Source organism: Bufo bufo, chromosome 3 (assembly GCF_905171765.1).
Source record: "Bufo bufo chromosome 3, aBufBuf1.1, whole genome shotgun sequence".
NCBI lineage: Eukaryota > Metazoa > Chordata > Amphibia > Anura > Bufonidae > Bufo > Bufo bufo.
The window spans coordinates 648,112,355-648,138,207 of record NC_053391.1 but is presented as its reverse complement, the minus strand read 5'-3'; the positions used below and the strand labels follow the sequence as shown (position 1 = coordinate 648,138,207).

Genomic DNA, 25,853 nt, shown 5'->3' with positions numbered 1-25,853 from the left:
TTGAGCAGACACATGCACATTTGTGGCCTGCTGGAGGTCATTTTGCAGGGCTCTGGCAGTGCTCCTCCTTGCACAAAGGCGGAGGTAGCAGTCCTGCTGCTGGGTTGTTGCCCTCCTACGGCCTCCTCCACGTCTCCTGATGTACTGGCCTGTCTCCTGGTAGCGCCTCCATGCTCTGGACACTACGCTGACAGACACAGCAAACCTTCTTGCCACAGCTCGCATTGATGTGCCATCCTGGATAAGCTGCACTACCTGAGCCACTTGTGTGGGTTGTAGACTCCGTCTCATGCTACCACTAGAGTGAAAGCACCGCCAGCATTCAAAAGTGACCAAAACATCAGCCAGGAAGCATAGGAACTGAGAAGTGGTCTGTGGACACCACCTGCAGAACCACTCCTTTATTGGGGGTGTCTTGCTAATTGCCTATAATTTCCACCTGTTGTCTATCCCATTTGCACAACAGCATGTGAAATTTATTGTCACTCAGTGTTGCTTTCTAAGTGGACAGTTTGATTTCACAGAAGTGTGATTGACTTGGAGTTACATTGTGTTGTTTAAGTGTTCCCTTTATTTTTTTTGAGCAGTGTATAATCCTTCCCCATGTGTTGGGTTTTATTTTTTTAAAGAATACTTAAAGGGGTTGTCTCACGTCAGCAAATGGCATTTATCATGTAGACAAAGTTAAGACAAGGCACTTATGTAATGCGATGTCAATTTTGCCTCCTTTGCTGGCTTTATTCATTTTACCATCGCATTATACACTTCTCGTTTCCAGAGGATATGACCACCGGGCAATCCCGCAGCGGTGGTCATGCTTCCACACTATAGGAAAAGGCACAGGACTCTCTGGAGGTCGGGACTGTGGGAGTGCACACCAGCTGCCGTCCCAGCCACCTCGTATCTGCACTGTAGTGGTGGTCAGAACCCCTGGAAACGAGCAGTGTATAATGAATATAGCCTGCAAAGGAGGCTACAGTGTGCGAGTAGTGGGATTATGACGTTTTATTCTGTCAGATTCCTGCAAGAGCCATGGAGGTGAGGCTTCACTGTAAAATGCATTCTGCTGGGGGCTGGAGCGAGCAGGACAAGCACACCTTTTCTGGACCTTGTATGATCAGAAGTCGCTGTAGCGGTCTCCTGTTTGGACGCTGGAGCTCTCATTTAGAGCAGAGGGGAGGTGCGTGCAGTTCGATGCAGAGAGCGGAGTGCATTTTATAGTGAGGTTCTGCCTTAAGTGCACTTAAAGAGTCACTGTACTTTCACACAATTTAATTAAATAGAGAATGGTGTAGCTAGCAAATTTCTAAATCACTTTGTTTAAAAAATATATGCCCGCATCCACCAAAATCGTAAAGTCATGGCCACTAGGGGTCTCACTTCAGTCTAATTCGCAGTCCACTGCCTGTTATCAGGCAATATCCGGCACACAGGAAATGGGGGTGGGTCAGAGCTAGATAAGAACCTGAGCCTGATAAAAGAACTGCTTCTACACTGCTTCTGAAGATCACAGGAGCCTCCTGCCTGTCTGTAAGTGTGATTCATCCCTCCTTATCTGAGATCTGGAGCTGAAAACCAACATAGTGTGAAGTCACAGCAATACAATCCAGGCAGAAGGGAGAGGCCCCTTGCTTCTGAGTGAAATGCATCTAGCTGTGCAGCTGAAACAGGGAATAATATGGTTGAAAAAAACATCACAGAAGCCCAAACATAACATTCCTTCACAGATATGATTTCACAAAGAAGCACAGCCGTTATGCAAACTTATTTTAAAACTCTAGTATGCTTTAAAGGGATATACCAATCAGAACATGTATGGCATACAGATAGCTATCTCAAGAAAGGGACCCTTATGTGAACGGAGAGGAGGCTGTGCACGCAAAGTTTTCTCCTTTCCGAAAATAGAAACGTGCTGGCTCGGCTATTTTTCTAAGTCCCATAGCATTGAAAGGAGAGGGCCTTGCACAAAGGGTCTCATTGATGAGACATATGTGGGTTCCAGAGAGGGTACCCATACCTATTGGACATTTATGGCATACCCAATTTATATGCCACAGATGGTAAGATAGGAATTCTCCTTTAACGAGCAGAATACAAGTTCATATTCATTCATACTACTCCTAATAATAAAAGATCCACATAAGGTACGTTTAACCTGCTCGCCCCAGCCCCTACCACACAGAACACGTCATTTTACAATGATATCCCCAGGCCTATGTACGCCCTGGCTGGTAGTAGTTACTCTTCTCATTGTGTAAGCAGCAAAGGAGGAGTCTAGGACTTATTACTAGTATACACCTCAACGCAAACTCTAAACCGTCCTTGTAGCTGACAACTGATGGAAGAACGAAGCACAATTTTACTGGTATTAAATGAAAGCAGCACGATGGGATCTTTCCGGGTTAAACATAAAACTGTTGTAAGCGTGAAGACCCGGAGACGTCACGCTCAGCTTGATCCACACTAGACGTCTCGCTTAAAATATGTCTTTGTCCAAAGTGAAGCCGCGCGCGGGATTATAACAGCAACGCCGGGGGGAATATTGCACGGCTTGCCGAACGCTCTGTAGCTTGTGTTACTGCATTAATGTCAACAGATTCAGAATCCGATATTCATATTTCATTGCAGATATTCTCAAAGACTCTGGCAGTAATCGTCTTGTATATTAAAAGGGTAGCGAAGCACAGGCGTTCTAGTCATGATAATCCAATAAATATAGTCCCCGATATCTACTGCTGCTGCCCGCCATTCAAAAGGAACACGCAACCAACATACGCCAGGGACCAGATAATCATCCCGGCCCATACGCTGCACTTCATCATAAAAGATAATCCTCGCAAGAATACACCATAACTATAATTTTACACCGAGCGCCGGAAAGGTTGCCCTTTGTCAAATGACAAGATTAGGATGTAAATACTGTCTGCCTGTCTTCCGGAGATGCTTTCCACCGAGGCCCCAATGCACTTGGATGTTCTGCCCGAATCCCGAGACGACAGGATGTAAAACAGGACTAGAGCACTGAACGGAGTCAGCATTAAGACACAGCTTGAAAGACCGTCTAAGGAGCACTTCAATTAAAGAAGACTAGTAAATATAAGCCCTTGAGATGTTTTCTATCAATGCCTTACAAATTCCAGTAAGCCTGTAGTCGGATGTCAAGGCCATTTGGGCGTCAATACAGCTACCAGCTACTGTAGAATGGTCCTAGTTAGGCAGTGCTCTATCCACACTTACTTCCTGGTGGGCCGATGCCCAAGGGTCACCCAAGTCCTCCTCATAGCTGCCATCCATGGAAGTAATGAGCTGACAATTAATGCTGGAAGCATCAACTACTTATGTACCTGGTCGACTGACGCAGGTGCCCTTCTGACTCCTAAATTTATCTGTATTGCCATCCTGAGGCAACTGGAGTAGGAGGACATCAAGTGACAGCTGCCTCTGGCCACCACAGAGGGGCAGCTTCTGGGGAAGTATTTTGTGCTACTGGGCCATGTGATTCGGCTCCGCAGGGGCCGCACTATGGTATTGCTGGTCCCGCCTACTTGTGTTGCCCCTGCTTTCTGTCAATTTGGACCCACCTATAACATGGGGCCAATTTTTCCCAGCAGCACTGAAAATTCCCCCCCCCCCCCCGTTACAATTCAAAGCAGGATAACAACTCACATACAGAATCCTATGGAATAATATGGAAATAGCTTGCACGGGTAGTTAATAGGTCTGATGGCAGGGAAGGCTTTGTGACATGCAGATTTCATTGTGCAGCGAGAGGGAGGAGGGTTTCTGAGCCATCTACCACCTGCTTTATAATTCGTATGTTACCTTTTAATCCTGCCCACTGATTATAATGCAATGATTGGTGACCCTGCCCAAACCATATACAGCGCACAACCCTAAAAAGTGCCAGTTTGTTGTGGGGACTCCATGGCAAATGTAAAAACTGCAATAAAAAAAAAAAAGGGGGGGGGGATAACAATTTCCAGATAAATGCTGATAAAGCGCCCTTTAAAAAAATGCATTACAGATATTTACCGCTCTGTTAGCAGCATTTGCCACAGCAGAAACATGGACACTAGACTAGAGTGTTCATGGAATGCATGATGACCTGTGCAGAGATCATTGTACAGGGAGGGGGAGGAGGTAAGCTGTCACCATCATCTATTGCCTGTGTTATGCATGTGCTACCTGTAATTCTGCCCGTGGTAACGAGATGACTGTACAAGTGACCTCCACAGACCAGGACGTGACAGTGTATCATTAGGCTTCATGGCCAGAACAAAAATCACAGATAACAGAAATAACCACCAACAAGTCTTAAAAATACCTTAATTTAAAGGGAACCCGTCACCTCAAAAACGCATATAAAACCGACAGCATTACCTCATAGTAGCCCCCAGTCTCTTAATAATCATATGTTTGATCCGGTAGTCTGATGCTCCATAGATTAAAAAAACAAATGTTTTAAGCGCCACAGCGCTATCTCGCCAGTCAGCTTGAAGTCAAGGGGGCAGCGGCTTCCTTGCTTTAAGTCAAGGTAAGCACGCCCCCTAACCGTCCCCTCTTTTGTTAGATTGACAGCCTGCAGTGGGTCTGGGTTCGCATAAGTCTCGCGCATGCGCAGTGTGCGCCGCTGAAACCCAGCTAACAGTGGCAGCCGAAGGCAGGATCGCTCCTTAACAAGGAGCACACCGCGCATGCACCAGATTTATGCGATCTCGAAGGCACTGCAGGCTGTCAATCTAACAAAAGAGGGGACAGTTAGGGGGCGCGCTTACCTTGATTTGAAGCAAGGAAGCCGCTGCCCCCTTGACTTCAAGCTGACCGTCAAGATAGCGCTGATGGCGCTTAAAACATTTTTTTTTAAATCTATGGAGCATCAGACTACCGGATCAAACATATGATTATTAAGAGACTGGGGGCTACTATGAGGTAATTCTGGCAGTTATATATGCGTTTTTAAGGTGGCAGGTTCCCTTTAAAGGTTATATACACCTTTGGGGGCACTTTTTTTTATCAATGCATTGTACTCATTTTGAGCTACAAATCACTTTTTTAATTGGTCTTTATTAAAAATATGGAGCCCTTTTTTCTGTACAGAGCTTAGAGGCTCTAATAGCACCCTCTGGATTCTCTGTCTTTTCCGTCAGACCAGGAGCAGATGGGCTCCTTATCTCTGCTCTGACATTCTAAACACTCATTATAGCTCAGTTCTCATCTTACTGATAAAGTGTTTATGACCGCTCAGTAGTTTAGAGATAAGGTTTATTAGATGACCGGCACAAAGGGAAAGTACCAGTCACACAGCTAAAAAAAACAACAGGTAACCCTTTGTGACAGAACGGCTCAATATTTTTAATAAAGGCCAATTGGAAAACATTCTTTTTAGCCAAAAGTGACAAAAATGCAACTGCAAAAAAAAATTGCTTCCGAAGGTGTACACAGCCTTTAAACAATAGAAGATTCTCCGATGATGTCTCAGTTTTCTTTTTCCAGTTGCTGAGAAGCCGCATGTGCTCTACTTTTCTCTGTTCTCAACCTTTCAGGAAGGGCAGAGGCTGACTGTAGTGTTCCTCACCAAGATTCCTAACAAGTCCAGAAAAATGCTTGTCCCAATGACCGCTGCTTTATCTGACAATTTCCGATCTAAAAGACCCAATTAGAGTGTCATAGGCCAAACCCACCAATTTCAACAATCGACAACATGGCACTTCTCTCCCTAGACCTCCTCTGTTGAGGAGAGGGTCGAAGAATCGGGCACGCTGTATGCCCGATCCTTTTGTCTTAGAGGTGTCTGGCAGCAGCTTTCTCCTCACTGAAAACACATACATGCTTGGCAAATCGTGTACGAAGGAAGTCAGGAGAGGCAACTGACGGCAGAACAAGGCATCCGTTAATAGCTACTAAAATTATAAGGGCACTTTAAGAAACTCCAGAGGAATTTGATCTAAGTGACTTTTCATAAGCAGCACTTTTATAAGACATCTTAAGTTTTAGCGTTGCTTTAAGAACGGAGATCTCAGTAAAGGGCATAACACGCAGGCCAGACTTCACTTTCTTTTAGCAATATTTTCATTAAAAGAAATAAAATACGTGAAAGTTTCCAGTCCAAACATGACAGAAATGCTTTCCCCGGGGCTTAGACAAGCCATCAAGATGGAGCCTAAAGTAGCTGAGAGCTGTGGAAGGTCTCAAGGTGTATATGACCTTCACTTGATAGCAGGAAGATTTGATTGAAGGCTGCATCTGCCTTTACTGTGAGCTACAGATGTTTCACCTGGAGACAGGTCTTAAAAAGGGAACCTGTCAGTATTAAAATTCTGTGCAATCTGCAGACATGTTATATAGCAGGAGGAGCTGAGCAGGTTGATATACAGTTTTGTAGGAAAATATTTAGTAAAACTTCTATTTCATTCACTTAATTTCCTGCTCATTCTGGGCTTTGAAGTCCAGGAGGCGGTCCTATCAGTGATTGACAGCTCTCTCTGTATACACAGTCATAGAGGGAAGGCTGTCAATCACTGATAGGACCGCCTCCTGGACTTCACAGCCCAGAATGAGCAGGAAATTACCGTAAATGAATAAAATGGAAGTTTTACTAAATATTTTCCCATAAAACCATATATCTATAACATGCGACTTACAGCTCAGACACCATGTTCAATGTGACAGTTTCCCTTTAAAGTTAACAGGTCATCGGAAAATGACCTATTGTTTAAATCAGGTCTTTAAAGCTAAACATAAATTTTTAGGCAATTTTTCTTTTATCCTATAATCCTGCAATTTTCACACTGGCCACTAGGCCTCTGGTCTGTACTAAAGATGAGCGAATCCATTTGTCTCGTTAGCCAGGCTTCCTCACCTGTGGTGGGGGCTGTCCGCACAGGTGAAGAAGCGCCCACCTTCCGGATGACTGACAGGATCGGACATCCCACCCGGCTCTGTCAATCTCCTGCCTGCGTCGCTGCCAAAGCTCAAATGCGGCTTTAGTGAACATCTACTGCGCATGTGTTACGACTAACACAATTCAGTTCATATCTGCCAAACTAGAGACTCCTGCCCACTTTAAATAACCGAAAATTTAAAAAATGGGAAAAAAATATATATATATATATGCTACTGGTCATTAAGGCACAAAAGACATCCAGGGGTCAGAGGTTATAAGCACCTGTCAGAAGCAACAATCTTCCTGCCCCTGCCGTCAGGACCACAGCACTCCTCTCTGTCTGCTGAGAGGCCTTGGGGGGGGGGGCACTGGGGTTTTATGAGAGCAAAATTCAGAAGCTAAGTTATAAGTTACAATTTCCCTTTGATAAAAATAACAAATTACAGAAGAATAAAAGAGTCGCTCGCATCCAATGGTGTTTACCCAAGTACATTCAGCAGAGCTGTAGCGCAGGAATTACAGGGAGCTACGCGACATGATATTTATGCACGTCGGAGTCTTGAGAAACAAAATGACCTTTTAAAGCATATTCCTAGGCCCGCACCAGAAGATGCTCTGGCAGAGTGTGGAGATACTTATCATTTACTCAGAGCTTAAGTCTGTGTACTGCTCAGAGAACTTTCGACAAGAACATGTCAAGCAAAGTGACAAGGTTAAACTTCAGCTTGTAGCAACACATAGAAAATATGGTCAGCACGCTGGATCTCCGCAACCTTCCACGTCATGGAGGGACATCGCAGGTTCTTCTAGTTTAGACTATTATCATTAATCTCTTAAAGGAGTTTTCTGGGATTTTCATATTGAGGGCCTACACTCAGGATAGGCCATCAAAATCAGATCAGCAGGGGTCGGCATCCTGGAAGCCCCCCAAATCGGCTGTACAAAGAGGCCGCGGTGTTCCATCAGTGCTTAGGCCATGTGACGTCACATTCATCGGTCACATGACCTAGGCGATGCTCAGTCCCATTCAAGAGATTGAAGCTGAGCTACAATACGAAGCGTAGCCGTTTTCCAATGGAGGACACTGCGCTTGCTCAGACAACCATGTGACCGATGAATGTGACGTCAAATGGCCTAGGCAGTCATGGAGCGATCTCTTCATACAGGTGATCACTGAGGGTGCCAGGAGGACAGGCCATCAATGTGAAAAGAAAACCCCTTTAAGAACGTGACCTTGTTTGGGTCTCAAGCCCTTGTGGATTTTTTTTTTTAATCTCCTCATTCTAAAAGCCAGAGCACGATTTTAGGGTCATATAAGACACTGAATAACTTACTAATGTGGGGGGCGGGGGACTTGGAAAAAAGCAACCGTTCTGCTATATTTTTTTGGGTTTTGTTTTTACAACCTTAAAGGAGTTCTCCAGGCTACAGATACTGGTGTCCTCAGGATAGGTCATCAGTAGGGAAGAGCGAACTTCCGTTTTTGAAGTTCGGGTTATACGGTGAATCGCGTTATGGATTCCGTTACCATGGAACATAACGCAATTCAACGACGGAATGCATAACAGAATGCCTTTAGAAGGCATAACGGATCCGTCCGGTTTCTGTTATGCAGGAGAGGATTCCTGCATAACGGAAACCGGACGGATCCGTTATGCTGGCCACAGACTATTATGATGGAATGTTCCCTGGTAACAGAATCCGTAACGCGATTCACCGTAAACCCGAACTTCAAAAACTGAAGTTCACTCATCAGTACCAGATCAGTGGGGGCCGGACACATGGCAGAGCCAGTAGCTAACAGCGTATGGACAGAAGCAGAAGGCTTCATACACGGTGCCATTTCCAGCACCGCAGTACTGACGCTCAGCTCCCATTCACTTGAATACCGTGGCACGGCCACCATGCAGTGTACAGAGTTGTCTGCCTTCAGCTCTGTACACTATATCATTTCAGGTACCATGAAATCAGGGGGGGCTGGTAGTCGAATGCCCGACGACCTAATATGGATGACCTATCCAGAGGAGAACCCCTTTTAACATGCAGTAAAAATGTATTTATAAAAAAAATTTTATTACTACTTTTGCTCAATAAAAAAAACTCCTTTAAAAAAAAAAAAATTTGGTTTTCTATCAGCGCCTTCCAAGAACCGTAACTTTATCTTTCCTGTCGATGGAACTAGTGTTGAGCGAAGCAAGCTTCGCATGTTACATCCAAAGTCGCTTGGTTTAAAACTTCTGACTAATACTGTTCAGAGATTCGTCTCCGTACAGTATTAGAAAGTATGGGCTTCGATGAGCCGGTTAGATATTCCCGAAGTCGCGCGTGAATTTGTTGAATAACTTCGGTAACTGATTTTTAAAGTGGAAAACTACTTTAAAACTTGAAACCGAACTCGGGTTTGGTTCCGACTAGGGCTGCAGTAAACGATTATTTTAGTAATCGAGTATTCTATCGATTATTTTTTTACGATTAATCGAGTAATCTAATAAGAAAAAAAATAATAGACTGTTTTCCTTTATAAAAACTCAGACCCCCTGCCATTAGTCCCCAACACCCTTTGTTCCCCCTGTGCGATCAGCCCAAGTGCATCAGCTCCACTATCACCCAGTGCCATCAGCTCCACTATCACCCAGTGCCATCAGCTCTCCCCCACCCCAGTGCCATCAGCTCTCCCCCACCCCAGTGCCATCAGCTCCCCCCCACCCCAGTGCCATCAGCTCCCCCCCACCCCAGTGCCATCAGCTCCCCCCCACCCCAGTGCCATCAGCTCTCCCCCACCCCAGTGCCATCAGCTCTCCCCCACCCCAGTGCCATCAGCTCTCCCCCACCCCAGTGCCATCAGCTCTCCCCCACCCCAGTGCCATCAGCTCTCCCCCACCCCAGTGCCATCAGCTCTCCCCCACCCCAGTGCCATCAGCTCCCCCCCACCCCAGTGCCATCAGCTCTCCCCCACCCCAGTGCCATCAGCTCTCCCCCACCCCAGTGCCATCAGCTCTCCCCCACCCCAGTGCCATCAGCTCTCCCCCACCCCAGTGCCATCAGCTCTCCCCCACCCCAGTGACATCAGCTCTGCCCCCATTGTGACATCAGCTCTGCCCCCATTGTGACATCAGCTCTGCCCCCATTGTGACATCAGCTCTGCCCCCATTGTGACATCAGCTCTGCCCCCATTGTGACATCAGCTCTGCCCCCATTGTGACATCAGCTCTGCCCCCATTGTGACATCAGCTCTGCCCCCATTGTGACATCAGCTCTGCCCCCATTGTGACATCAGCTCTGCCCCCATTGTGACATCAGCTCTGCCCCCATTTTGACATCAGCTCTGCCCCCATTGTGACATCAGCTCTGCCCCCATTGTGACATAAGCTCTGCCCCCATTGTGACATCAGCTCTGCCCCCAATGTGCCATCAGCTCTGCCCCCAATGTGCCATCAGCTCTGCCCCCAATGTGCCATCAGCTCTGCCCCCAATGTGCCATCAGCTCTGCCCCCAATGTGCCATCAGCTCTGCCCCCAATGTGCCATCAGCTCTGCCCCCAATGTGCCATCAGCTCTGCCCCCAATGTGCCATCAGCTCTGCCCCCAATGTGCCATCAGCTCTGCCCCCAATGTGCCATCAGCTCTGCCCCCAATGTGCCATCAGCTCTGCCCCCATTGTGCCATCAGCTCTGCTGCCATGCTCCTCCTGACACCCGGATTGCACAGCGTCACTTTTCTATGACGCTGTGCACTCCAGGCGCCCGGCCTTAGTCGCGCTCCCACCCCCTCGGTTTCACCAACTTACCTTTCCAGCAGGGGCGCTCCCGACACTCCATCGTTCTGCGCTGCTCTGCCCCTGACGTCACACAGTGCGTCAGGTCACGGCGTGCGTACGTCAGGAGGTCAGAGCAGCGCGGGACCATAGACGTGCTGTGAAGTGTTCGGATGCCGCCTGCTGGAAAGGTAAGTATTCCAAGCGACGCGGGAGACCACGGAGCGGGAGTAATAGCAAGCGCTTCACTCCCGCTCTGTGGTCACATGACACAAACGAATCTTCGATGCAAAAAATTTGCATTGAGGATTTTTTTGTGTCGAATTACTCGATTTAATCGAGTAATCGTTTCAGCCCTAGTTCCGACTGTTACCTCAGAACTGAACCAAACATCAGTTTCAAGTCTAAAAGTGGTTTTCTACTTTAAAAATCAATTACCAAAGTTATCCATCGGAGCCCATTGATTTTAATACTGTACGGAGACTGGTGTCCATCTATCTCCATGAGACCCGATGCTCTTTCAGAATAAATCAGGTGTTGGTAGAACACTTAGTACGGCGACGATATCGAACGGCTAAAGTCACTTGAATACCATTCATGTTTGGATGTCGCATCTCTAGTGTCATTTTATATATGGATTTGGGGGGGCAGTGTGCGGTCTTGTCCCCGCCCCTCTATCATCGGATTGGCTGGCACGTCGCCTTGACTCCACCAGGGGGCGGTTCTTCCTCTTTATAGCCCGGCGCTTCAGGCAGCAGTCTTACGGCCATACCAGCGCCGGACACGCTGACGCATACCTTCAATGTGGCAGCGGTTCCTCAGCGGTTTAACCCCTGTTTGACTAGCTCCTGATGACTCACATTTGAAAAGACGCACATGTGGGAAATGTATAGTTAGCTGAGAATTTTGCAGGCAGGGCTGGGGAAGGGGGGAATCAGGGTTGTAGGCACCAAAATTAAGACGGCCATTACACCCTGAGATGGTTGTTAGTGTTGAGGCGACCACATGGGGCCTTTGATAGAATGCCAACATACAGCCCGTAATGGGAATGAATTAGCCTGTACCATCCCAATGCCTCCTGGACACACACGGCGACAACCAGTAAGGTGTGATCACCCACACCGTCTTCTGGGGATACCGAGGACCGTGCGGTGTGATAATCAAACGTTGTTTTCATACCTTGGTGATAACTGGTCTAGTGGAGCTCAGGTGTACACACCGAGCGTTACCACGCTATTTTGCACACACATGACCTACATGTTTAAGTCCTCTGTGTGTTCAGGGTTATACGGTTTCACCATAGGTTTTCTTTTTTGAGGTAACAGATATCACCCCAAATTTAGTTTTGTTTAGTTCTTTTGAATGTAATAAAGATTAGCATTCTTTTAGCGCCTCACTCCTCTGTGACGGTATTCAATTAGAGACGCATTACCTATCTATACCGATCAATCCGTGAATACTGTAAGGTAACTGCCTGCAGCAGGAGCCTCCCCCCCTCTGGACTGCTTGTAGTAGGTGGCAAGTGATAAGACGCACCCCTTCAAAAGCGAGGAAGTTCAGAAACCATGACCGGGGAAGCAGCACTCCGGCACCTATATTTTGCTGATTACTGGGTGTCCAGTGGTCGGACCCCCTCAAATTGTAGGCCATCAGGTATAGGCCCAGAAAACCCCTTTCAAAAAGTTATCATGTGATAAAGTGATGGTTTTTAGCTGGGATCATCACCAGGGTTCCCAGACTTGAATAGGGCCATGCTGCAGTACTCTTCACAGCTGTGATGTTGGGGATAAAAGTGATGGAGCCCCTTTATTCTTAGAGGCGAGAGCCCCACCGCACATGATGACACATGTCACGTGAGAAAAACTTGCTATTGGGTCCACGACCAGAAAGCATCTTGGGCTCCTCGGGGGCGGGTATATTTGCATGCTTGCTCCTATTTTTGATAATTTGCCCTATGTGTCTTGCTCGGTGTTTCTAGTTTTGGCTATTAAAGTCTTTTCACACCTTTTTTGTTCTGGGCATGCAAAGTAATGATATTTCATAGACCCATTCTCTGTCTGAAGATTTTGGTTCTTTTCAGCAGTTAGAAGAGGCCAGATGCTCCGTGAGCACCACGGCCCCTTCCCAGGCCATATGACGTCACCATACATCATATGGCCTAGTTGCAGCTCCGACAAATTCAAGCCAATGGGCAAAACAAAGCACAGCCGCTATAAGATGTGAGCGCCACAGCTTCTGAAACGGCTGATCAGCCCCCCGCCAAACTGATGATGATGACCTATCCTGTGGAAAGGTCATCAAGATTATTTCCCCGATAACTCTCTATTTTTATTTTGTTTTCTATGTACAGTACTCCTTTCACTGACCATTATTTCTTCCCTCATTTGTTTGAGTGCTTACTATCCCTCTGTTATTCCTGTTGAGAATGAATAACTAAACTAACATCTTAGAGTTCCCATTCTCTTTCATTATTAGAGTGTGATCCTATCAGCACCAGTGTATAAGGTCATGCCCCATTCACAAAGCGAATGGTAACACCCAGTTGTCGATGTATTCATTCATTTTGCATTTCCAAAGGGAGTAACAGAGGAACACGACAGCGCAAAAGACGCTCAGAAATATTATTTCATACAAGCGTGTAATAAAATGGAAATGCCAGGGACGCTCACACGTCCTCTCCGATTTCTGAGTTCAGCTATTCTTTCTAAGCAAATTGTCCATTTAGCGAAACTCGTTCTGTCGATGCACAGATTATGGTGTTTAGAGGAAGACATGAAGTCTTAGCTGCCTGTAATGATGCCGAGAAATTATCCAGGAAGTACACATATAAAGCAATTATATAAAAAAAAAAAATAAAAAAAAATATATAAAAATTGCACAAAGGTTAAAATAAGCTCCAGAAAGAAAGGACCTTGACCATGTAAGACCCTCCGTTTTCCCGCACATCACGACCTGCGCAGAGATAAAATCCTTCTCAGGTCTAATAACGTCTCAGCGGAGGAACGTTCACCATACAGAGAAGCTGAACTCGAGAACGTGAGGAAAGTATTATCTCCCCTTCCAGGTTATGCTCACAATCAATGCAAGGTTTAAAAAAAGAAAAAAACGTGGCGCAGTTACGAGACGGCTCGGAGGACGCACTTTTGCAAAGGGAGTAACCGCCAGTTAAAGCTGGATAAAATGGAGAAATTTATCAGATCCTGGAAAACGAAAGGAGAAGGCTCTCACAGAGAATGGCAAAAGATTCTTCTATGCAGGAACAGAGCAACGTGCACCCTGACGGCTACTACTGCGCGCCTCTGAGGTGACAGGGGAATCCGGCACTTTGTGTGTTAAAGGGCATCTGTCAGCAGTTTTGTACCTAGGACACTGGCTGACCTGTTACATGTGCACTTGGCAGCTGAAGGCATCTGTGTTAGTCCCATGTTCATATGTGCCCGCATTGCTGAGAATTATGGTGTTTTAATATATGCAAATGAGCCTCTAGGAGCAACGAGGGCGTTACCATTACACCCAAAGGCTCAGCTCTCTCTGCAACTGCAGTGCCCTCTGCTTGACAGGACCAGGTACTGAAAATGTGATCACTTTTACACTGCCTGGCTCTGTCAATCAAACTAGAGAGCAGAGCCTCTAGGTGTAATGGTAACGCCCTCGTTGCTCCTAGAGGCTTATTTGCATATATTAAAATTTCATTTTTCTCAGCAAAGCGGACACATATGAACATGGGACCAACACAAACATCTTCAGCTGCCAAGTGCACATGTAACAGGTCAGCCGGTGTCATAGGTACAAAACTGCTGACAGATGCCCTTTAATTCAGGTTTACTAAGCAAGTCTAAGGGCTCAGTCACATTTTGGTATGCAAATACAGATCAAACACAGTGGTGCCTTTTTTGCAATATGTTCAGTTTTTGTTTCTGTATCATATCAGTTTTTGATGCTGGATTTTGCTATAAATTGTGTGATTTTCATCCTGATTTGCAGATATAAAACCTGTTCAGGGTCAAGATATAATGGTCGAACCCGGTGAACCCAAACTTCCACGGGTTCACTCATCCCTACTAAGGAGTTCTCCTTCCCTAGACTGACTTATATTTGGTTAAATTCATTATAAAAATCATCTAGTGTGGAGAAGACATTTTGCCAAAAGTAAGAGGAGGCGCCTAGAAAATCGTACAAAAGGTCAAAAGACAACAGTCGAATCTAAAGACATGAACCAGAGGTGGAGTGTTTGCTCCTCATCAGTACAGAGTAAGGTTATGGTTGGCTGGGCGAGATGTCTCACATGCAGTTTATGGAAGGTACTGGTTCTCCTTACGGAGATACATACGTAAATTATCTATTTTCCAGATAAAAAAAATTTGTGAAGACATTTTCTTTCTATGTAAACTGCATGACCAGAAGTATGTGGACACATCTCATAGTCAGGTCTTGAGTGAGAGAACCTTGCTGCCTGCATAGAGCTTGGATCTTAATGCCATAGAAAACATTTGTGATGAAATGTATTGCTGGTAACTACCTAAGACTCATCACCCAACCCTCAAGAAATGCTCCTCGGGGGCAGGTAACTCCACAGTAACGCTCATGGTCTTGTCCTGAGATGTCCATACAGCGTGTCCACATACTTCTGGCCGTGTAATAAGAATATATTGTATGTTGTATTTTACTCACGGATTCTGTTTCGCCTTCATTAACTCCGAATATATCTCTTCTCTTTACAGTAAAAATCTCCATATCTCGACAGTCATCATCATCCTCCTCATCTCCCAGATGAAAGACGGTTTGTTTTTCAGTCTCTGAGCTCTCCTCCTCCTTTTCTTCTTCTTCCTCCTCACTGTCTCCACTCTCCGTATTCCTGGTACCCATAGTCTTTCCACCAAGCTGAGATCTGAAGTTCTCAAGTTCCTCATCGCTGATGGTGCCGGGCTCCTGGATGTCATCACTTTGTTTACTCTTGGAATTCTGGGCTTTCTGAAGGAACCGCACCCTTGGGGCTACAGCAAGACCCAATGACCTGTACCAAGACAATCAGTAAACTCAATGCCAGGCTCCATATAAAGGAGATACATACTGCAAAAACTATAGGCAGGACAAGCACTTCATTGCTGAGACTATAAACATGGCCAGCAATTACAGGGGACAGAGACCGTCTTCAACTGAGACAGAAAGCCCCCAAAGTTCTCCTCCTCGTCAGAAGACACTCTCCAGGAAGAGAGACTGCAGGGAGCGCAAGCCGTTCCCAATGCTTCCGTTCATTGATAGTAGCTAAAACCACCTATTGTTTAAATCATGTTTTTATGTTCAACATATTTTTGAACAATTTTTATGATGTTAATTTAAATTTTCCATGTCTATATCTATATTTCAACAAATCCCATAAAATCCTGCAGTTTTCACACCGGCCACTAAGCCTAATAAACGGCTCCACTTTTTGGTCTGTACAGATCACTTTACTGCAGTTATCTTCTTATCTATCATTCTAATCCTGCCTGTAATGTTATCACCTCTGTGTACAGATAAGACTGGATCCTCCATTCACAATAGGCGATTGTCAGAGCGCGTCTATTCTTTCCTTTTACAATGACCTCTCCACAGGGCGCAGAGCATGCCTGGAAAACTCTACCATAGATGTCAGTGAGGTCCTCTCCTATTCTGTCTATGGCCCATGTGGCTGCCGTAAAGCAATTTTCTTAATGTTTTCTAAATTCCTTTAAGAACAGCTCAGGCAATATGGCCGCCCCCATGATTGTGTTCAGGAAATAGAATTTAAAAAAAATCTGCAATCAGGAAAATAAAAACAGATTAGAAAAGCAGATGTGTCACTATCTGGTTTTAACAGGCAGATAAAACTTTTGGTGACCTATTCCCTTTAACTGTTTGGATTCCAAAGGACCCATCAGATCAAGAAAGGGTTATTTTGGGACAAATTCATTAAAAAAAATAATACCCTGTATAAAAAAAATTATTCCGCTGTTTCGCAGTTACATCCTGAGAAATCAAAATTCTATAAAAATTCACAAATCTAAAATCTGCTCGGTAATGTGGCAATATTTAAGATGTTATTGGTAATCGCCCCATCTGTATTTCATGTCAAAGGGCAGAAAGGGGATAAAAAGACTCAACTTCCTTTTGCTGCCACATTAATATCAATTGTGTCAATTTGGTACAGATTTTAAGAGGAGCCGTCCGCAGCCCCTGACATGTGTTTTAGAAAATGGCCTGTGCATGCCAATCAGTGCCAAATTATGGTCAAACTGGCTGGAATTTACCATTAATGAGCTGTCAGGAGTTCAGAGACAAAGGCTACAGAGCAGCTCCATGAGGTATTCAGTGTGAGGCAGTGAGCAAGAGTCTGTAGATGTAGTGAAAGTGAAGGCTGTAGAGGAAAAACTGTTGAAATAGTTTTAATAAAGACCAACTTATAAAAATAAAAAAATATGATTTTTTTTTCTTTCCAAAAATAAGTAAAATGTACAATTGACACCAAAAGGAGTCCATAGACTTTAAAAGGCCAATCCCAAAAACCTACCACAAAAATCATTTCAACACACGTAGAAGGACCCCTTACCGTGCATACGGTGCTAGTGGCAACTTGGAGACATCGAAAACTTCCTTGTCCTTCATTAAATAGACAGATCGCAAATAGGAAACAAAACACTAAAAGAAAAAGAAACCCCAAGTGAGGAAGCGGAGACGACCCACAATCTGAAACTACACTGCCCATCATGCTTCCAAAATATCACTTTTCTTCCAGAGTAATTTTTAGTCATCGTTACTGAAATGTTAATGCTTTCCAAATAATATAATCAACACAACAGTTCTCCCATTAGACAAATATATAAGAAAAAAAATTTGCATCCAAATTCTGCTAGTGGATTTTCAAGCAAAAACTGCCCCCCCCCCCCCCCCCTTCTCTGCCATCTGCCGCGCTATGGCAATCCAGACTCTGCCCCATTCACCTGGACTGGAGCTGCTCCGTGCAGAGGCAATGGCGCCATATTCTAGCAGGATACCATCACTGGCAACTGCCGGGATACCCCTTTAACATAATGAACTCAAACACGAATGCTCGTTTGCATATTTACCACGTTTGTGACCTCTTAATGACTCTACCACTTTCTGACGGCAGAGACTTACCTCAGCCCTGACGTACTTACCCTCTGAGCGCGTTCTTTCATCTCCTGCTCCTGGGCCAAAAACGCCTCCAGTCGCCCTTGAACATCGAGGAGCTTTTCGGGGTTAATTCTAGGGAGGGGACAAAAGAAATGGACTCTAATACATAGGAGGTCTGGCACAATACAGCTGTTCAGTCCAATTTACTTTTAATTTGTTTTCCAATTAGAGGATAATGTGTGATCTGCTTTTAGCTTATTACAGGGTTTTACATTTTAATAATTGAAGGGAAAAAATCTCTTTGGTTTTAATAATACTGACGAATAAGAGCTATAAAATCCCTTGTAATAGGCAGCCATTAATGCTAATTAGCATTTTAATCTGTTACCGAGTACTTGAAGTAATGGATGATGGGGGCTATAACCCGGGGACTGGTATCATCACTGAAGACATAGCTTTTACTAGCTTCATACAGAACATCTTTCTTATGTATGGATTGGTGCTTACTCCAAGTATTTCCATATAAAGGGGTATTCCGGTTACCAGAAATATAACTTATGTTTTAGACTAATTTACCATCAATAATTACCTAATATAATGTACATGTCACATATTGACCGTTCAGTAGTTATAAAAGTAGTTTTCTTCCCCCCAGGTCGAGCATGCTCAGTGTGTTACTATCCACTCTATAGCTAATTGTGTTGTGAGACAAAGGGCGTGTCAGTGTGCTGAGAAGAGGGGGCGTGACTGGGCTGTGATATCAGGCAGCCAATCAGAAAACATCAACACTCACAGCAGGAAAGCTAGGGATTGTGGGGATTGTAGTCTTGTGAAGGAAGAACAGGCGCCACGATACTCTCAGTGTGTTGCAGGCCCCACACAGGAGCTAGACAAAGGGATTGCAAGGTAAACTGAAGCTCTGGTTACATGTGTAGGTATGGGTTCTGGATGGGTCACAGCTTGCAGCCTTCATGCAGTTTTAAAAAAAAAAAAATCAGTTTAGCGGAATACCCCTTTAAATGATAGAAGTATTGGACATAAAGATGATACAATACATTTATCTTAATTCAGCCTCAAAGGGGTTGACCAGTCTGACATGGATGGCATATCACTAGCATATCCCATCTAGAGAACGGGGCCCCCCGAAGTGAAGGCAAGCACACCATGCATGCATGGCACTCGCTCTCATTGGTGGGGGTCCAACACCCAGCACCGCCACCAATCACTTATTTCGGACGGCCACCAGCGCTGAAATTAAAAAGGATGGAGCCAGAAGCAGAAGTGCAGTGGCCGTGCCGAAGTACTGTAGCTCAGCTCATATTGACTTAAAGGGGTTATGTAAAGCACAGAAATCTGATATCCTAGCACATGAGAATCTCTAATAAACTTAGAACCAGCCCTGCACCTCACATGGATCCAGAGATCTCCACATTCATTGCTGCAATTTATTTCAGACTGGCAGCTCAGGGGACGTGTCCTTTCTGCTGCAGCTGAAGGATGGAACTGAGCATGTGAGTCAACCTCAGGGAGCTGGACAGAGAATTTAGAAAAAGGGCAAACAGCAGGTGGCGCTATACAGAGAGATTTTATTGAACAGCTCACCGGCTACACAAAATCTTTAATTACATGTAATTACAAAAGTATTCAGATTGAGGTGCTGGTGTGAATTTTTTTTAATATTTTTCATGGGACGAGCCCTTTAGATTTTTGGGCACATGCTGTAAACAGCTGACTTGTCGGACCCCCATCGACACCAGTAGGGAGTGGCTGAGCAGACGATTCTCCCCATGCCTGCACTAGATGGACATAGCTTCTCTCTAACCCCCTTCTCCTCTCTCTGGGATGTTATTCATCCCCCCCCAGGAAATTCTGTCCGGCGCCTGCGCATTACAAACACCGCTGTGGGCATCCGCTTCACAGCTTGCAATACGTAAGCAGCATCAATCTACCGATCGGCTGCCTTTAAACAGAAAATTCCTCATTGATCCCAGCAGCACGTACTTGATCTGATTGACTGGAACTTTCTTCTCGTTCAGCTGTCGCACCATCCCATTGACTTCAGAGGGCAGCAACACCAGCAAAGCCTCCCCTCCTTCCTTGTATCTGAGAACAGGAAAAAAACTAAGTGAGGACACAGAGCAGACATTAACATTATCAAAAGTATTCACGCTGTAAGGCCTCATGCACACCAACGTATTTTGTTTCCGTGTCCGTTCCTTTTTTTTTTTTGCGGATAGGATGTGGACCCATTCATTTCAAATCAGTATGTCCGCTCCGTAGCCCCGCAATAAAAAATAGAACATGTCCTATTGTTGTCCGTTTTGCTGACAAGGATAGGCATTGTTACAATGGATCCGAAAAAAAAAAAAACTCATGACATCCGTTTTTTTTTGCGGATATGCAATTTACGGACCTCAAAACACATACGGTCGCGTGCATGTAGTCTTAGAAGAATGAGCAGTGGTCAAATGAAGCAGCCCTGACAGCGGGAAATCACAGAAAATGAGCTTGGACTTAAAGGGGTATTCCAGCAGTCAAAACACTGATCCATGGCCTAAAAATGGATAAAAAAATAAAATAAAAGAAAGTCTTATACTCACCCTGCAGTTTCCCTGCTGCTGCTGTTCTGGAGGTGCCCTGGCTCCTGCTGTGCTCCTTTTCCTGCAGGAAATGGCTGGGAATGGCGCTCAGTCAATCACTGGCTGCGATGACCTCCCTCAACCAGTGATTAGGAAGAGGGACACAGCAGGAGCAAGGGCACAGCCAGAAGATCAGCAGATAATGACAAAGAAATGAATGAGTTAAGTATAAGACAGTTTACTGGCCTGCAAATGGTTAAAGTGCACCTAAACTTTTATGAACTTTTTATTTTATTTTTTTATTTTATTTTTTTAAAGAGAATCTGTCCCCAGATACATCATTATGAATGCAACTTACAAGCGAGATGTGTGCTCGTCAGTATTCAGTAATGGTCTTGGTCCCGTTTCTATATGTGGCCCCGTTGTCTAGGAATAAGCGTTTTTATTTTATGCCAATTACACCATCGGTGCAACAAGGGCAGTCCATTGCACTCAAGCCTCTGCTCTTTTCCATTCCCTGACCCTCCCCTGATCACTGCCTGGCCCTGTCAGTCTGAGTTAAGACGTACTCACGCCTGGCCCTGAAGTCTTGTGGCAGCACATTCGGAATGGAGACCACCGGGTGGTGGGGCCGCGGCAAGGAACGGAGCCTCAGGAGCATCGAGGGCGGTTTCTACACAATGGGGCCATTACAAAAGCACTGACGAGTGCGCCTCTTGCATGCAAGTTGGATTTATAATAAGTTATCTGAGGACAGATTCGCTTTAAAACGGTTACAAATGCCCTAAAATCATTTTTGTTATACATTTTATTAATGGATTTAATGGTTTTACTAGCAAAACGGGCCCTCAAAGTTCAGGCTTCGGTAGCGGGACGACGCATCACTGCTCCGGTCTGTGCTCGCTCTGCAGTATACCCTGCACCGATGTGCTATGCCAGGCACAGGACGGAGCAGCGACGTGCTGTGCAGAGCTCCTGCCCGTCAGTCTTCTGCTCCGCTAAAGCCCGGCATAGCACAGCGGAGCAGGGTGTACTGCGCGGAGCAATGCAGGGCGAGCACAGGCCGGAGCAGCGACGTGTCCTTCCTCCAGTACGGTGCTCACTTCGACACGTATTGTCAGGATCCGTACACCGCATACATGGCTACAGGACTTTGGGGTCTATTTTGGTAGTACAACAGAATCAATTAATAAAACATATTAGAAAAAAATCATGTTAGAAATTCCAAAAAAACTAACCACTTACAGGTCATGGAACAGCATTTTAATTGTGCCGAAATAACCCCTTAAAACGGGCCCCTGTCATCTATTTGTAAAAATATATATATATATATATATATATATATATATATATATATAATATTAATATATCTCTGCACTGCCGCTCCTCTGTTATTCCTCCTCAAAGTGTTATCGCTGGCTCCGTCACAAGGGCGTGTCCTTTTACACTCTGAAAGAGACTGCAGTGATTGGAAGGGGGGAATAATAAAAGTCAGATGGTAGAGACATGAACCACTGACTAGGTCAATTTATTCATATATTTCCAGGAGGAATAACAGATGAAAGGCACATTGCAGATTCCCAAAAAGAAGATGCTCCAGAATTTTCATTTGAAGGCATGTTGGGAGGGAAGACGGCCTCTACAACACCTGTTGAAACCCAAGCCCAGTCCACTGGTTCCCGGCCACTCATTTACACATGACAGGACGTTATATAACGGACAACGCGCGCACGTCATTTACCAATGACATTCATAGTTCCCTCTCCTCTTTAATTATGATGTTCGCTTTCTGCATCTGCTTCATAATTATCCTTTGTGGCCATAATTGACATTTCCATGCAGGAACATTACGGCGTGTGCAGAACCAGAGGATACGGGCAAAAAGACATCTCTTTAAACTTGACTTGAGTTCTGATTGATTCTAATTTCTATTGTGAGAGGGGAAGGAGCTTTGCCCGGGCTCGGAGACGAGTGGATGACGCATCATGGCCCAGAAATGAAAGATGAGAACATTTTAGAGGTAATTTCATTCAATTTCAATGCCTTAAAAGGAGTACTCCAATTATATCCCGAGATCCCCTATCCACAGGATGGGAGATAACTAGGAGATGGTTGAAAAGAAATGGCCTCTGTACCTCGCGGGGCCACAAAATGAATGGAGCCAAGCGCTGTATTCCGCTTCCCTTTGGCAGTTCCATACAGATGACTGGAGCGGCAGTGCGCTTACGCTCCGTTTCAGGAGACCAACAAGGCGTGGGGTCCTGTTCTCGGAATCAGTTGGGGTCCCTGCAGTTGGACCCCCACTGATCTCCGCTATCTCCTATCCTGTGGATAACGTGATATAACCAGAGTACCCCTTTAATACCATATGTATTCTTACCAAAAAGAGGCATTCACACGACAGCACGCGTTTTGCACTCCAGATACCGGCCACATGTGTTCCGCATTTTGCGGATCAGCACGTCCTACCCTTTGTTAGAAATGCCTATTCTTGTCCGCAAAAGTAAAATATGACATGTTCTATTTTATTTGTGGGCCACGGAACGGAGACACAGATGTGGATAGCACACGGTGTGCTGCCCCATTGGGAAAGGTCAAAAACACAGTCGTGTGAATGCCCCCTAAGGGTACCACTGTACTGCTGTAATGTTCATTAATAAATATTTTTTGAAAAAAAAAAAAAAAAAAAAAGTTATTTCCATTCATGCTGACTATTGGAGGTCAACATTTCCGGTTTTGTAAAGATTTCTTTTCAGCTAGTACTATGTACACAATGGGCAGGGTCAGCAGTCATCTCACCATCATCACAGGCAGCATCACAATGAAAGGTAACATCTCATTAATAAATATGGAGGCAGATAACACAGGTAACAAAGAGGTGGCGGGGAATGCGCACCTCCTCCTCCTTCCACAGTGATTACTGCACACAACACGCTGCATAATAAAAAACAAAAACACTCTCCCTATAGTAGTCAATAGATCGACTTCTGCGCCAAATCACAGTACAATGCTAGTGGATCCAGGTTTGGCGGCATATTCGCCCCTAGACGTAACTTTCAGCGCGTTCAGCTGTTTCTGTGACTCCCATAGAAGTGAATGAAGAGAGCCGCGGACGTGATTCATTCTCCGCCTGGAGGTGGTGGCCAGAGATCTATGTTCTGGAGAAAGGTGGGGGTCCCAATGAACCCAAAGACTGAAAGATTGTCAGGTAGATGACCATACAGCAGTGCATTTGGCCGATAGTATTACAAACACGGAAACAACCATTCGCAATGTTCATCAGGCCCAAAAATGAAACAACACTGCCAGTGCTCTTTCATAACATCCAATTGGTCGCAAACACCCAATGAAAAAATAAATCAACCCATTCAACAGTAAGCAGAGGTATTAAAAAAGGTTAATAAATTAAAAGACATAGGTGGAAAGGAAAATTGCCCATAGCAACCAGATTGATCTTTTCATTTTCTAAAACAGCTCTGAAAAAATTTCAGATTGGTTGCTATAGCAATTAAACTAGTTTTCCCTCACACCAGTCTTGATAAATCTCCCCCAGTGACAATAATAACCGCGGCCAGCGACAGGCTCCCTGCACCCCCCAGGTACCATCTCCTCGTCTGCTTGTAACAAGATGCCGCATGCTATGCCTGGAGGCTGCAAAAACAGCGGATAAATCACATAGAATGCGGCCAGCGAGTAGCGACCCGCAACAACGCGGAGCAGATAACTCCCATCATCTTACTAGGAAGCCTGAGTGGTCATATTGATTGAATATTTCATGAAGATCGTTCTCTCAAATCCTCTGTGCTGCGATGTTGAAATATCTACAGGCTATAGGAGACTCCTAAATTCAGGAGGCCCTATAGCAAAAGTATGTACCTGTTATCTGATCTTATATAGCGCAAACATATCCCACCCTGACCTATAATATATACACACACACACACGAAGAACAGGATCAGATAACACAAGGTCTGAACCAGAGGAGGCTCCTAGGTCTGCACAGGAGCTGTACACACACACAATAGTTTTCATTAGAAATATCCTATTTGTAAAGTTGCATCGTGTTGTCTAAGCTGCATTAGATAAAGAGGAGGATTGCCTTTACATCTTCTGTACAGTTTCCGGTGTCAGCTGCATCCTTATAACGGGATGCAGCGGTGGTCCGGCATAAATCCTGGTTTTCAGCCAGATATCACATGCAGATGTTTTTGGTCCGGCCGACAGCTGGCACTTGTGCTGGATCAGGCAACCGGAGCAGCTTGGCAGAGATCAGAACGCGCGGCCCTACACTGCTCAATAGAGCAGACGATTGCCGGGAAAGAAGCGTTCCTTCCCAACAATCGCCTGCTCGTCAGTGGAGGTGACCACTGCATGATCTCCTCCACAGTATGGCTAATGCCATCGCTCTTCCCCATACAGAATCACTGTTTTCTGGCAGAGTGCAGTCCAGACGGCACAATATGCTGCCGGCGAACGATGATTTAGGTGACCGCATGAGAGATCCAGTCACCCAATGAATGAGCATGTCGCTCGTTCATCAGGTTATTGGCAGCACCTTTACACTGGCAGACTATCATGAACGCTTGTTAGCAATGATCGGCCTGATGTTCTGGCAGTGTAATAAAGGAGTCTCTAGTGTTTCCTATTTCCCTACAGCGCCACCACAGGGGAAATGAAACATTACAGTCATTAATGGGGCCTCCAGGGCGAGGGACCCTCTTTATAACCGCTCTGCTCTCTGGCCGAGAGATAGGGACCCTGAGCGGACAGACCCTTTAGAGTCACTGAACAGTTTAGACAGATTTTGCGGACTGAAACAGAAATTGGGACAGAGATTTATGGACCCATACTTTACAAGTTAGAACAATATCTCCCCCCCCCCCTCCCCCCCTTTCTGACTCCAGAAATTGTGGGTCCAGAGAATGTAATGCCTCAAAAGCACAAACCGCAGGGGGGAACTGGAAACTAAAAGTGGCCCTGGGAAAAAACATAAAAGTGGCCCCATGTTGCAGGAGGGTCCAAAGTGACAGAAGGCAAGGCACCATGATTAGTCAGGGGCAAAAGAAGTAGGCAGGGCCAGCAGTACCAACTACTACAGAGCAGCACAAAATACCGCCACCTGTGCCACAGTATTGAGGATGCCGATACAGTTGAATTCAGGAGGGCAGCTGCTGAACAGGTGCGCAGGAGAGAATAAGATCATTACGTACCCGACACGCTCCCGGGGGGAGAGCTTGGGTGGCCTTCCTAGGCATCAGCCCACCGGGAAATTTCCCTGTAGGGTCTATGGAAAATCCACCTCTGACCGACCGCATGGGTCTGTGTAGAGGACAGAAGAGAACTACATGTGAATGCAGGCTATGGAGAATCGGGGGCTTACAACGACCGAGCACACTAACTGTCCTTACATTTACTAGCGATATTACAGTCTTATACCTAATGAGGACATACAGCGAGTTATGGAGACCAATGCCAGGTTTAAGTCTAATGCACCACTGTGCCTTGCAGGCCCCTGGATCTGGTAT

General features: G+C 45.4%; 1 protein-coding gene across 1 annotated transcript in view; it reads right to left on the bottom strand.

Annotated features, from left to right (window-relative positions):
- DDX10 (DEAD-box helicase 10) overlaps positions 1–25,853 on the bottom strand; it is a 207,786-nt gene that overhangs the window by 148,382 nt on the left and 33,551 nt on the right. Inside the window, exons 10-13 of the mRNA XM_040426259.1 lie at positions 19,751–19,852; positions 17,794–17,881; positions 17,205–17,293; positions 15,308–15,650 (exon numbers count right to left, since the gene is read on the bottom strand). Coding sequence (XP_040282193.1) covers positions 15,308–15,650; positions 17,205–17,293; positions 17,794–17,881; positions 19,751–19,852 — 622 coding nt within the window. The remainder of the gene's footprint in view (positions 1–15,307; positions 15,651–17,204; positions 17,294–17,793; positions 17,882–19,750; positions 19,853–25,853) is intronic.